General features: G+C 41.2%; 1 protein-coding gene across 1 annotated transcript; it reads left to right on the plus strand.

The window, feature by feature from the left end:
• Nucleotides 1–11,658: 11,658 nt before the first annotated feature.
• Nucleotides 11,659–12,681, plus strand: LOC120467132 (uncharacterized). The gene is made up of 2 exons (XM_089130740.1): nt 11,659–11,686; nt 11,808–12,681. The coding sequence occupies exons 1-2, from the start codon at nt 11,659–11,661 to the stop codon at nt 12,662–12,664; spliced, it is 885 nt and encodes a 294-aa protein (XP_088986866.1). The 3' UTR covers nt 12,665–12,681.
• The last annotated feature ends 1,890 nt before the right edge of the window (nt 12,682–14,571 follow it).

Genomic DNA, 14,571 nt, shown 5'->3' on the forward strand with positions numbered 1-14,571 from the left:
ACATATTTAGTACCAGCATAGAACGTTGTCACAACGTCGTGCTTACTAACTGGTAAAGTCAGAAAGTTACGTTGTAACAACATATCTGGGAATTTTACTTTTCTGGTTGCCACTACGTAACTAATTACGTCGCCACGACGAAAGTTTGGTCACCAGATTATGTTGCAGTTACGTAATAGTTACGTATTTGTGTTAGCTGGGAAGACCAACTAACATCTGTATCCTTACAATTCAAATCTGTTGAAATAATTAATTGTTTATTTTGTTTATTATTTTGCGTAGGCCTACGTTCTTCATATGTACATTTTCTTTACATTTGGGTATCTTTTGATGGTGAACATTTACACAGTGCATTTTACTATTCAACAATATTAAGAGTAAAAGGTACCATTTAGTACAGCTGCTCTCTCTTCATTACTCTTGTAGTCATTGGACATCAAAATGTGGTAATCGACCCTCTGAAAAGTAATTAGAGCAGTACAGTTCCCTTTGTACATAGAGAAAAGTTGGCAAAAGTTTTTAGTCAGCAAGTTTTGGTGGTCTTTGATTTTGCTCTCTAGGTAACAAAGAGACTCCTCTGCTGAGTTAGTTCTATCATCAAAATATTCAATGACTTTCAGGTCCATTAGAATCTCCCAAAATGATTAATTTTCAGGAATTTTATGACCAATCATAAGAGCAAACGTAAACGTGTCCAGTTCTCGTGTGCATTACCACCTATTGTACCTTTTGATGAAACTTGACTTGGTTAAGACCTTTGGCTTGTTAACCTTGTCTGAATCTTTGTATGGAAAGGACTTAATGCAGTGATTGAGCTCATCAAATGAAATGTTTCTTTTTGAAATTAAATCTTTTAGGCACAAAGACAATTTTACAGGTTCAATGCCATCCAGTAAATCATGTAATGCATCAGGAGGGACACCAGTGACGGGAGGAAAAAAGACAAGTGCTTGCTTAGCACACATTCCCTTTTCACACCGTTGACATTTTGCAAATTCCCATCTGTCTGCACTTCTGGACAAAAAAAACCAACTGTGTTCTTCTACAGTTCTTAGTTTGAAATCACTGATCTCAACCGGACCAGACCAAACAAAATCTGCACAGTTTGTCAGAATTGAAGCTTACTTGAAAGCCTGCCATGCTATAAGCTCCTAAATTATCAGCACATACGCAAAAGACTGTCCCCTTTACGCACTGGAATCAGGTGTGTACCGGCTCAGGGCATCACTGTTGAAGATGTGTTGCTGGCAATCGGGGAACATGTTGGGTATGAAAATATTAGCATCCAGGATGAATAAAGCAGTGGTGGTTTTTGTTGAGAAGGAAGACATAGTAAATCAGATGATAAGCGACAGAATTGTGGTAATTGGAGATTTTCTTAATTAAAATGATTTTAATTTGGTAATTCAATAAGCTAACAAAGTTGTTTGTTAAGTGAAACATTGGAGAGAACAAAAGAGAATTTGCACTATTATACTGGGTGATAGTCTAGTAAATAACTAGGCTAAAAATTTCAGAGAGTCTAACATACACAAGTAAACTGAAAGCAACAACAAAGACCTAGATAAATTGAAGAACTGGGCTTTTGGGCCATTATCTTTTCTTTTTTTTCTCTTTTTTGTACATTTGTTCACAGTTGCCAGCATCTGTTCTGGAGGACATTTTTATTGATCTGGTTCTCCAGGAGGGTGATGAGGCAATTTTGAAGCTGGCCCCTTTGTGCACTCGCTTCAGAGACCTTGTGACACGGGAAGGCTTCAGGAGACGAGCCCATTTTCTTTGGCTTGATAGTGTTTATGTGTACAGGTGTCACAAATTGGACTGTTTTCTCACCGTACTACAAGGCGGAGTACTACAAAATGTACAAACTGGAAACGTGTAGGCAATGTGGAGACGTGTACAAACACTGCACTCCAGGTATGCATTGTTAGTTGTTGCCATGGAGTGTTTTACTTTCAATGATGAATTAATACATTGAAATATTTGCTTTCTATGCTAACCCACAGGATATGGAGGTCGAGGAAGAAAGGGGGAACTTTTTAGAATAACAAGTGAAGACACCCACCCAGACTTCTGCAGCGAGTTCTGCCAGATCTGTTTTGACCATTTTGGGATGAATTAATGAATTAACTAATTGTAAATGGTTTCCCTGTAATGTTTTTGTCGTTCTGCGTGTTTTCTCAATGTGGTTTTCCTTATGTTTTGCCTTCAAAGTTTCCCTACTCAAAATGTCTGTTTTACCTAGTGTTAATAAATATGTGTTTCCCCTCCTATTTAATCCTATTAATTTTTCATGCATTTATGTAATTGAGATGCTCTTATGTTATGTAAATGATGTCAGATTCCAGTGTGAAGTCATTTATAAGTATAAAATGAGTGCTGCTATAATATAGTCACTTACAGTTGCATAATCAGTTGTGAAAAAAGCAAACATATTTTCTGCTTGAATTAAAACTTGATTTAAAATCTCTGAAAACTGGTATTTCAAAAACAGTATTTGAAATCAAAGTGCATGTGAATTACTGAGAGGGGTAAAAGATCAGCCTATCAAATAATACACTTCTTTTAAGAGATAATCTTGCATGTAACAATGAACCACATGCTTTTCAGGGAAGATTAAATGTAAGGATTTTTAATCAATCTTTTATTTTTGATTATAATTATATGCTTGTTCCAAATAATAATAATTAAAAAAATCAAATAAAATACTTGGCTATTGCCCACCACTATACGTAATAAAAGGTACACATTCACACAATGTACAAACTACAGTGTTTGTAACTTTTTAAACTTTATTAAATAAGATTTGTTTTCAGCAAGTTTGTTTTTCCCATCAAAAGTCAAGTCATCTTCATTTATATTGCGCTTAACATTGTAGATTTGTTACAAAGCAGCTTTACAGAGATAAACGTATAATTTAAGGTAACTGAGATTGTTTAGCTAAATTGTGGTTCTTTAATAAAGTTATTTTCAGCTAAAGTTAGTTTTGATTGATTCGCTTCCGTCGCAACGATCTTTTGTTATTAAATTAGGGGCCGCTAAAATGACGCCATTTTCTCTAAACAGCTAGGAATCTGTCGACCAATCAGAATGCAGTGCGAGGAAATCCAACTCCGCTCCCTGAATCTGGATCCGACTTCGCCCCTTGGATCCTGATCCAACTCCGCCCCGTGGATCTCATGTTCTGCATTGAGGTGCTACTGCAAAATTTATGCATCCCATTTTTGCTACTGTTTGAAGCTCAGCTTGTTCGCTGGTGTTCGCGTCTGTAAAGCAAGGTCAAAATATAGGCTACTGCTTCAGCGCCCCCTGCTGTTTAAAATGTGTATCGCGATTCGTTTAACATTTCAACTGACTTGAACCGTCACACATTTTTATCGATTTTCAACCGGTTGCGAGTGAATCGTTACATCCCTAGTTAATGGGCCAAAGCTGGCTCATTTCTGGCGAGCCGCTGCCAGTACACACCCAAGCGAGCCGACACTTAGCTGCGATTGGCCAGATTCCGCTTGCTACCTAGGCTTTTACTGTTTGTACACAATGATGACGTGGCTACATAATATGCGCGTGCATATTGGCAATATTGACAGCAGTGTGTCAAGCTACCGGAGTGGATTAAGCAACAAAGACAGAGAAAGTTATTTAAAAAGTCAACTTTATTAAATGTTATCTGGCTACCAGATCCGTGTACTATAGTGGAGTGGATAGAAGACGTTAGCAGATGGCCAAATATACAGTGGCGATATACGTATTTAGTTGAGAAACCGAGCGTGTATACACCAGAGAGAAATTACGAGCATATACATCACTAGATACTTATGAATACGTTGTCTGTGGTCATGTACAGAATGCCAAATACCATGACATAGACTCGACTTTTGTGTGTTGAAATCAGAAATTCTTCCTAGTCAAAGACAAGGACACAAGACAACAGTGTATGAGGCTTATAATCAAACATATAACCCAGACCTACCTTTGCTTTCCTTAATTTTTCCCTACATTAATTCTTTTCCATTATTCTTTCCTACATTTATTCTTATTCATCACCCAGACCTACATTTATCCTTGTCCTTACATTTTACATTAATTTTTATAGTCAGAATCCTATAAAACCTTGGTGGAATATCAATTAGTGCAACCGTAAACGCAACAACCACACATTTTGATGCTGGGAAACCACTTTGATAAACTTTCAGAGTTGCTAACATGATAGAGCCAGTGGGAAACAACACCACTTCCATTGCCAAAATGCGCGCACAACTATTTGATCACATGGGCTGTAAAAAGGTAGCCTGGCTGCGCCCTCCTACGCACTTCCGCTCAATTTCATTTTACTTCTGTACTACGTCTGGGATCGCTCCATATCCTTAGGTTTCCAGAAATCAATTTTTTGTAGGACCAATCAGCGAATAGAGGGAGTGGCTGAGAAAGATGACGTTGATGTAAGCGCGTCAGTTTCAATTCAGTAATGGCAGCGGAGAAAGACGTGAGAAAAGCTATTCGGTCCGTTGTTGGAAAAGAAACTGCCGAATATACAGAATTTAAAGCTGGATTGTTATCGTCTCACCTCTTGTTGCACAACTGAGGACCAAATGAAGGAGGCAGAAAGTTTGGAAGTTTGTGCTGGGCAGCTCGTGCACGATGACCGACGGACGGTTTAGCCTGGTGTTCGCGGTGTTCGGAAGCCCCGAGTCCTGGCTGCTAAACTATTGTTGAAGATCCGCTCAGGAGTCATGTCAGTCGCTCATATTCCCAACTGTAAATTTACTGATTCTTGTGATGAATAGAACGTTTTGAGCCCCTTTGTGCACTCGTGCAGGAGGTTGGTGTGTCAGTTTTACAGTTGTAAATCATACAAATTGGTTGTGATTTAAAAAAAAAAACATTTTCATAAATAAAAATGTGAAAAACCATACTTTGAAGATATTTGATTTTCAGTTTTAGATGGCAATGGTTGATTTGTTTTACTAAAAAAAATAAATGCCATATAAAAATGTACAAACACATACTTTGAAGACCACAATTAAGGAAATTAAGAAACAATAAGACGTAATATGAAAAATTGTTGTTTATTACACATCTGCAGATTGAGACAGACTGATCATTCACTGTAGCTGCTACAGCATTTGCGGCAGATCAGAAAACGACCACAGCTGCGTATTTGTAATGATTAGACACAGCTTCCACCGTTGAATGTATATATCACTGTCCTTCGTGTAAAATATACATTTCGAATTAATAATTGTTCCTAGATTAACAAAACCTGCAGCGCTCATTGACTGAAATCCTATTGTAAACATAATCCTCTGATCATTCGGACTTGTTGTTTCCAGCCATTTCGGCGCGTGACATACGTCACTCAAGACACCCCGTTAGCGATTGGCTATGGCAGATCGTGAGTGACTTTGGGCAGATCCAATAGATTTGAACTTTAATAGTGAACCCGCCTACAAGGAAGGAAACGTTTCTCAATGGTGCAGTTCCAGACTCTATGTGGAAATGAAATGAACTTGAGTCTGGTTGAACCAGGCTAGTAAAAAGGGTCTAAATCTGTCATTCACTTGTCCTAGTAAAAAAAGTGTTGTGTCTGAATTACTTGTGTTGTAGATATAATTTTTTCTGAAACAATATTCTCATCAGTATTCTCCTTTTCAAAAAATAGTTTTAGAGAGCAGACCTTATGTGCATTCTTAAATGTTTATTACTTAAATGACGTGATGAGATGAAGTGGTTCTGAAAAAAAAAAAAAAATCATTGCAGCAATTGTTCTCCCCTCTGTCTAAATCAAAATTAGCCCTGGGTTTCCCAGAAGTAAATTACTTGTCAGGGCGTAACTTGTTGGGGTCAAGATGGTGGTGCACCTTTTCGTCATTAACTAGACAAAATACAGCATGGTTGTTAAACTCTACCTCAAGAAATCTAAGAACTTGCATCAGATGTATTTTGCTTTATGTTTTTGTTTATTTCACTCGTAAAATATGATCTTTCAGACATGATTTGAATGCACTATATTAAATACTGCAGATGCACACATACACACCTTTAGGTCACTTACTACAACAATCTTTCTAACACTGCTGGAGTTGCTTTACACAAATAGAATCAACATGACACAAAACGTCTCTGGTTACTTTCGTAACCTTGGTTCCCTGAAAGGCAGGGAACGAGACATTTACGTCGATGACGTAGTATGGGAACTCCTCCCCTTCTTCACTTCTGCTGAAATCTTATGGGCTAACGCCAGCTGGCCAATTGTGCCGTTTTGTGCCATATTGTGCTGTTAGCCTGCGGTAAGTCTCTCCTGAAGGCGGGCATACACTGTGCGATGTCTGTGCGATTTCAGCAAGGTACCTACTCACACTGAACGAGTAAATCGCATGCGATGCAAAGCCAAAGTTCAAGATTTATGTGCTCACACTGTATGGTCCGATCGTCGAGCTGCGACTTCACTGCTCACACTATACGTGTAATATCTGCGATAACCCCCTGGATTGCGCCTATTTACGTGTATGTATCCAGAGATATTGTCTTAACAAGCATCTGCTATCAGTATCAAGATGATTTAGTATTTTCAATTTATGCATTTAATTATTATTATTATTATATTATCATTATTAGGGGAGACCTATAGGCTAATTTTACCATTAAATTGATCCGCTATTATAATTAATTTGCCACGCAATATTTTCACAGCACATAACCAACGTGCTGTGAGGATAATAAAATATTAATCTTACTCCTCATTAAAAATTGTCTAAAACATTTAGGTCGATTACAATGAATTATATACATATAAAATAACTATTAACAGTCTATAATATGTCCGAACATTGCCATTATTAATCATCAATGAAAATGAAAAACAGGTTTATTTCAAAAACATTGTTTGACAAAATAATAAAAGAGGTGTTACATATCAGGTGGCTTGAAGACGGTGGGTAATATTATCCATTTTGCAACACGAACTGGAGGTAAGCAACAGTAATTTGTAGCTCGTTTTTATTTTAATTTTCTTTTTGCTGCAGATGAAATGGTTAAACTTCTGTTTTCGCGCAGGCGCAGTGAGGGAAAAAACACTGAGTTTAGGGCAATCGGTTCGTAGCTTTGCTTCAACTGTGCGATATAGTCACGAGGAGCGACCAAAATTTCTGACATGCCAGAAATTCATCCGACCATCCGATTGTCGATCGTGAGAGGTTAATCGCCTCTCGTTTCTCCCTGTACACTGCGCGAACACTGCACGACAAACGACGCACGACAAAGCTGAAAATCGGTCCGACACGAAAATGAGTCGCACGAGTCAGAATTCGGCTCAAAATCGGACGAAAATCGCACAGTGTATGCCCGCCTTGAGAGGAATTTCCCATGGAGAGTCCAAGTCATATCTGACTTGAAAAAGTTCACTTCAAGGATTAAATTGTGGCTAAAGGCAAACCAAAACTGTAACCATTTTTAACAATTGTTACTTTTTTGGTTGTGTGTGTGTGTGTGTTTGAAGAAATGGGATTGTTTTATATTTGTATGTATTTTTTTTTTATAATGTATTTAGAAATGCCCAACCAGGGACAGGAGTTGTAAATTAGCATTAGCTATAAACTCTATATGCTGCGCATCAGTTACAGGCTCTGTATTGTGACTATGTTTGACTGTATGGTCCCTGTTAAATAAATAAATAAATAAATAAAACTAGTAGTTCCATCATGTCCGCGAACCAGGGCTGATTTGGCCAGTTCGGGGCTACGAGAATCACAGACGCTTTCTCCTGCCTGATTTTGCATAACATTGTAGGCAAGATCGGACGGAGACCCCCCCCCCCCCCCCCCGCAATGTGAGGTGCAAGAGGAAGAAAAAGCTGAAGGGATACATGCTTTTATTGAAGAACAAACAATATTCACACAAATGCGATCTTCGCTCAACTGAACATGAGGGACCACGATGCATAAGAACAAGGCGCTTAGAGACCGGTCCTCCTTCGTGCTCTCTCTTCCTCTTGCCGGCCCCGTCATGAAGACGGCTTTGACGCGGAGGGGGGCGTGGGCTCCTTCTCTTGCCCTGGCTCTTTCTCCCGGGTCCTGGCCACTGTCTGCCCCGGGAAGCGCGAGCATCCGACCCAGTGCGAGGCACTGCTGACTGTCTCACTGAGCTCTGGGGCATCAGCAAGTAGCTGATGACGAGGGCAAACGCTGCTGAGCCGGGGCGCTCGACTGGGGATCACGTGACTCATGGCTTTAGCGCGTTTCTGGGTCTCCAAGAAACGCTCCGTGACAGCCTCCACCCCGTTCCCAAAGAGACCAGCTTGGGTGATGAGAGCATTAGTTTTCCGGTCAGAATCCTTAACATCTGACAGAGTCAGCCACAGGTGTCTGTGGAGGACGACCAGAAAACCCATCGAGCGACCGATGGCTTGCGCTGAGCATTTGGTGGCCATCAGCGCAAGGTCCTTAGCCGAGCGAAGATCCTGAATGACGTCAGCGTCAACAGAGGCGACGCCGTCCAGGGACTTAAGTAGCTTTGCCTGAAATACTTGAAGTATAGCCATGGCGTGGAGAGCTGAAACTGCCTCTCCTGCCGCTCCATACGCCTTATCCGCTTGGTGGGCCGTGAACCTGCAGGGCTTGGACGGCAGGCTGCGGTCCGCGCCCAGTGCAGACGTCGATGGGCACAGGTGAGAGGCGACGGTTTCCTTGACGAGGGGCATGCGGACATAACTGTGGGCTACAGCCTCGTCTGCGTACGTGAATTGGACTGGGTGGCAGAGAGGGAGCGCGCCGACTGGGGGGAAGAGGAGGGGGGGGTTGTAGGCGGAAGCTATCGACCGTGAAACTGACGGCGTCAAGCTCCCTTTCCCTGGGAGTGGAAGGGCCCACCAGCGGTTCGCAGGCAGCAGCCAATCCCTACAGCTGCTCGAGCCATATCTCTCCTAGCCTTGAGGGCGCGCACTGGCATGTCTGCGCAGTGGGCGCACGAAAGGTTGTCTGACAGGGCTGACTCGGAGTGGGCCAGGCCAATGCAGGCGATACAGAACAGGTGGGTGTCGGGCGCTATAATAGGCCCCGAGCACAAGTTGCAGATGGATGCCATCGGATGCAAAAGACAGTGAGGTATCTTTAGATGCACCTTTGACGATGGCGAAGTCAGTAGAGTAAATTCCAATTCGAATAGCACACGTCGATTTGAGCGTGAAGAAAATGATTCTGATGCAGTTGACGAGCATATGCATTTTAAACTGCCAGGCTTGTCAGTGTTTGCATATTTCGCGTCAATTGGCCAGCTGTCTACAGCTGGCGTCAGCAGAAGTGAAGAAGGGGAGGAGTTCCCATACTACGTCACCAACGTAAATGTCGAAGTGACCACCTTGAAAGGGAACCTTATCTTCATCCAACTAATATCAATGTAAAATAAAGTGCGTGCAGGATTCTTTAAACGTGTGAACAATAAAATAAATACAGATGTTGAACATTCTCAGATACTGTTAACTTGGATTTCAATTGTTTTCCAGTTTGTTTATATTTCTATTAGACTTTATTTTTTTAATGTTAAGATCTCTGTGGAGGAAGATGAGCTGGTCAACATGGTCAGCTTTCAGGATGCTTTTGTTTACAATAGCAAATTATCCTGCAGTAAAGAGGAAACTCTGCACTGAATCGCTTGCGCCAGGAATACATAGGAAATGCTTTACTTGTCTGGTGTGCATTTCCCGAACAACCACAAAACTCATTGCGGATTTACCATAGTACAATACATCATTAATAGATAATTGCAAATTTCTCTTCAACCGTGCTGGTTAATGCCAGATATTTTGCTATAAATTACGGCCTTGGCATCTGAGGACTATCGATAGTGCAGAAACGATATGTGTGTTTCTGAGCGATATACCTGCTATGCATTCTTGGTCTCTTCTAAATTGCTTTAATTAAATAAATCAAATCAAATTCTCTCTGATGGTGAATTGACACACACCCGCCTCCACTCACTTACTCGCTCGTCTCATTCGCTCCTGTTAACCCTTTCACACGTAAGTTTAAAATATTCTAACTGACCCCCCAGCGTGAGTTTTTCAAGGCGACCGTTATTTAGAACTTGCCACTTTAATGTTTCCATGGTGACGCGTCATTGCTTGTCAGGCGACACAGCACAACTACAACAGAGCGCGGAATGAATGATGATCTGCTTTTATGTCATTTTTCCTTTTTTATTAAAAATATTCAAAAATGTATTAGCTATATCATAAAATACTAATATTCCGATTGTCAAATATGTGCAAGTGGATGGGTTTTGTTGTTTAAACATCTTTATAATGATCGCGTTAGTTGAGATGCACAATGGGCGGCGCCATTTTATTTTCTTTTTCAGTTCAGAGAGAATCTGATCTGTTGGATTTACAACGTCAATTCCTCCACTTCTCACGAAATACATGATAGTAAGTGGCAGGTGAACTGGGAAAAGAATGTTAAGCTACTTACTTAATGTGTATCTGATATGAATAAAACGTGTCGTCTTATTATAATTGAAAGGATTATTATTCCCGCTTCCGTAGACATCTGTGTGTATTTTACAAACTCAAAATCATTGTTTTGCTAGTACTTATGTGCACGTATTTAAATGTCTGAAACCTAAAATAAACATTATGTGGTTGAAAACACTCAATAGTTGTGATATATGACAGCACTGAGTGCGTCTGTCTCTGGCTGAGCGCCAGCCAAAGCGCGAGAGCAAGTTGATGACGTGATGCACTGAACGTTCTAATCACACCAGTGTGATCGTACGCTCCAGGGACCAGCCAAGACTGATCACACCGGTGTGATTGTACGCGTGAGCGGGTTAAATAGTGCTTGTGTTGCAGAGTCTGTTATCAGTCTCAAGCACTCACAAGAACCAAATACACCCAAAATTATGTGAAAATGTCAAAACAAATTATGTATTTGTCCGTTTAAGAGCAATGAACAATGAAAAAGAAGACAATTTGGTACTTCCGAGCTGTTTGAGAGGTGGTTTTATGAGAGCGCCACTTGTAGATCAGTGGTGCATGCGCTTGGTGCAAAATCTGCAGGAATGAGTAGTATTTTGCACTACACAAGCACTATTTAACAGAAGCAAATGAGACGAGTGAGGGAGGCGGGTCTATGTCACTGTGCGGTCAAAGAGCGAGAACTCGCAGCTAATGTTATTGCCTGTGCCACTGGCAACAAAACTGACCGTCTCTGAATCAGAAAGACGTGAGTCTGATCGGCCAGTCACTGGTCCGGGCCGATCATGCAGAAAATCTGGTGCCTAGCCGGTCGACCGGTGCATCTCTAAACAGAAGGTTTCCTCTTCAAAGAAGACGTAGCCTCAGACCACACCTTGCTGGAGTCATTGCCACAGACCAATGGTAGTTCAAAGGTGTTTTTCCCCAGCCAGAGCGAATGTCTTTGAGTAAAAAGATGAACACCTTGGAGATAATATATTTAAGTTTTAATTCTAATTGGAAGTGACACTGATTGTATATAATGCAGGTGTCTTCTGGAGACCCACTGTCCTGCAAAGTTTTTTTCCAACCTGTGATTTTTCAAGCGATCCTCTCTTATAACTTGATAAATAAACATGACTCGAATCGACTGGATGGCTAGATTGCAGAGCTGGCACATATTTACATATTCATCTCAACATCACTTCAGGATGCTTGCTAACAGTATACAACTGCAAGGTATTTCCAACTTCTTAACGGTAAATAGAAATGAACTTTGTCATGAGTATATCAGGGCCTTAAAAGATAACCTGTGCCCATCTTGAAATGAAGTTTGACTCCTTGTTTGTTCTCATTTTAGGTTTAGTGGAAGTGAAAGAAGAAAATGAAGAACTGAATGACAAGCACCATTACTATCAGAATTTCAAAACCGAAGACAAACCTTTAAGTTGCTTACAGACTGACTCAGATTTGAACCAAGGGAAGGCCAAACGAAAAGAAACCAAAAGGTCTTTCACTTGTTTAGAGTGTGGAAGGGTTTTCACTCAGAAACGATTCCTGACGAGGCATTTTAGAGTCCACACTGGAGAGAAACCTTTCACATGCCCTCAACGCAGAAAGAGTTTCGGAGAGAAAAGGATCCTTCGAAATCACATTCGAATTCACAGTGGAGAAAAGCCGTTCAGTTGTCGTCAGTGTGGAAAGAGTTTCACACAGAAAGCTAACCTGAAAACTCACATGAGAATTCACAGAGGAGAGAAGCCGTTCGTGTGCCTTCAGTGTGGAAAGAGCTTGACAAGCAAAGGAAACCTTAATATGCACATGCAAAGTCACACCAGAGTGAAGCCTTTCACATGTCAGCAGTGTGGAGTGAGTTTCACAGAGAAGAAAATCCTTACGAATCACATACAAACACACACTGGAGAGAAGCCCTTCACGTGCCTTCAGTGTGGAAAGGCTTATGCCCAGAAAGGTAACCTGAGTAGTCACATGAGAGTTCACAACCCAGAGAAGACTTTCAAGTGCCTTCAGTGTGGAAACACCTTCAAATGTAAAGGCACCTTTAATTTGCACGTGCGAATTCACATGCAGGAGAAACCTTTCATGTGCCCTCTGTGTGGAAAGTGTTTTTCGCAGAAATCACACCTGAAGATTCACATGGGTAGTTCACACCAGAGAGAAGCCGTTACCGTGCCAGCACTGCGGGAGAGCTTTTAAAAGCAAAGAAAGCTTCAACGTGCACCACGAGAAGCACCAGCAGACGCACGGCGCTGTAAATGCTCACGAGTGCCCCGACTGTGGTGAAGCTTTCACTAGAGCTTGCGAATTGAAAATGCACCAAAGAAATCACGAAGAACAAGCCTACAAGTTCTCAGGATCGCTTTCATCACTTTTGCTTGATTCTGAGTAGAGCTAGCGGTGCTTAACAACTCTAACAAACTACGGGTACGTTTACATGACAACGATATGCTTAAAACGGAGAAGTTTTTCATTTGAGATTTCCGGGTACAGACGACACCATTGTCATTGTCAAACGATCCCCATTCACACGGATCCACGTAAAAGACTAAAACCCCTGTATTCTGCTCCATGCCACTAGATGGCGATGAAACACTATAGACTGAACACGTAATACGTGGATCAATACATGGACAGAGAATGTCTAATTGAAGAGAATTGGCACTGGCTGGTTACTTCCGGGTTCTGGACTGGCTGCAGTAACACGTCTCTGTCCATGCGGGGGCGCTCGCGGTCGAGTGCAGAATGAATGGCAGTCAATGGGGTTTCACCCCCAGAAATCCACTTTTCTCAGGATGTAATTTGAAAGTTGCATTCAAAAGGGAGGGCTAAGATAATACACTCAGCTGAAAATTGCATTTTTAAGTTCACTTATCTGTTAAAAAAATGAGTTCAAAAATGTGATGACGTCACACTATAGCAGAATGCTAGCGTGTTCCGGCCAACAACGGCCTGACCTGTAAGAAATCAAAAGGACATAAGTACTCGTTCATTCGACTTTTGGCCTATAATCTATATTGAACTTGCGGAATCAACAATAAAATCTATGTTAATTTAACGACAAGCAGGTGAAATAGACACCGTTTGGCCCCATAGACTCTCATTCATTCTGCTCTCGCCCGTGATCACCTCCAGTGGAATTCTAATGGAACTGCAACCAAGATGATACACAATGGGGCTAATAGGAAGTGCCAAGGCTCTCCGTTAGACGGGCTGTGACATGGATCACATCAACATCTTCAAAGATTAAAGTTTTTATTCTTCACACAGAGACCGTTTTCAAAAAACATTCACTTTAAAACCAAAATTTAGCGGTTTCAGGCGATCACATTTGAAAATGGTGTCGTGTAAACAGTTGCTATTATAGTAGTTAGTATAGTTGCATTACATGTCAGTAATAATGTTTAATTTTTATCAGCGTAATTTTATAGTGTTTTTCAAAGCGTTTTTTGTGTTCACACCAAAGCGATTTTCGCTGACAATGAGGTGAGTGAACATGCAAATTCATTCCCTGACATTATGGCGCCAATTTGCTCTGCAATACCACTCCATATCAGTTTTCTTTTATCAAGATGTTTGTAGTCCCTGTCGTGTTTGTCATATAGTTCTTTATGTTCTAACACCAACGAGAACAGCAGGTCTACATCATCTTGCCTTGTATCTTCCTCGTCTTGTTTCTTCCTGGCTGTGTAGACGGCGACGCTATTTGGCGTAGATCTTCTTATATCTTCTTTAGCGTATATCTATATCTGGCGTAACACTGTAACCAGCGTTTCTGAAAATCCTCATCCTGGCAGGGGTTTTCAAAAATGTTCGGTTTCAGTGTCCTTATACTTAGTTTCTGCGTGGACGAACCGCGTGGAAAAAGTCACGGTGATAAAAATGACCCGTGTCTGTGTGGACAAGGCCCTAGTCTCAGTTTCAAATGTCACGCCCACAGACCATTGGCTGAACATCTGATGCATATTGCTCACAAAATAGGAAACACTTCAGAAGTTTTGAAGTCCTCATCTGATTTCCGTGTGATGTGTGCGTTACGTTCTTTAAGGTCCACCTGGAAACAAAGATCCCATGATGCCAAACCCCCTCATGGAAGAAGCAAGCCA

Source organism: Pimephales promelas, chromosome 5 (genome assembly GCF_988280905.1).
Source record: "Pimephales promelas chromosome 5, fPimPro1.hap1.1, whole genome shotgun sequence".
In the NCBI taxonomy this organism is placed as follows: Eukaryota; Metazoa; Chordata; class Actinopteri; order Cypriniformes; family Leuciscidae; genus Pimephales; species Pimephales promelas.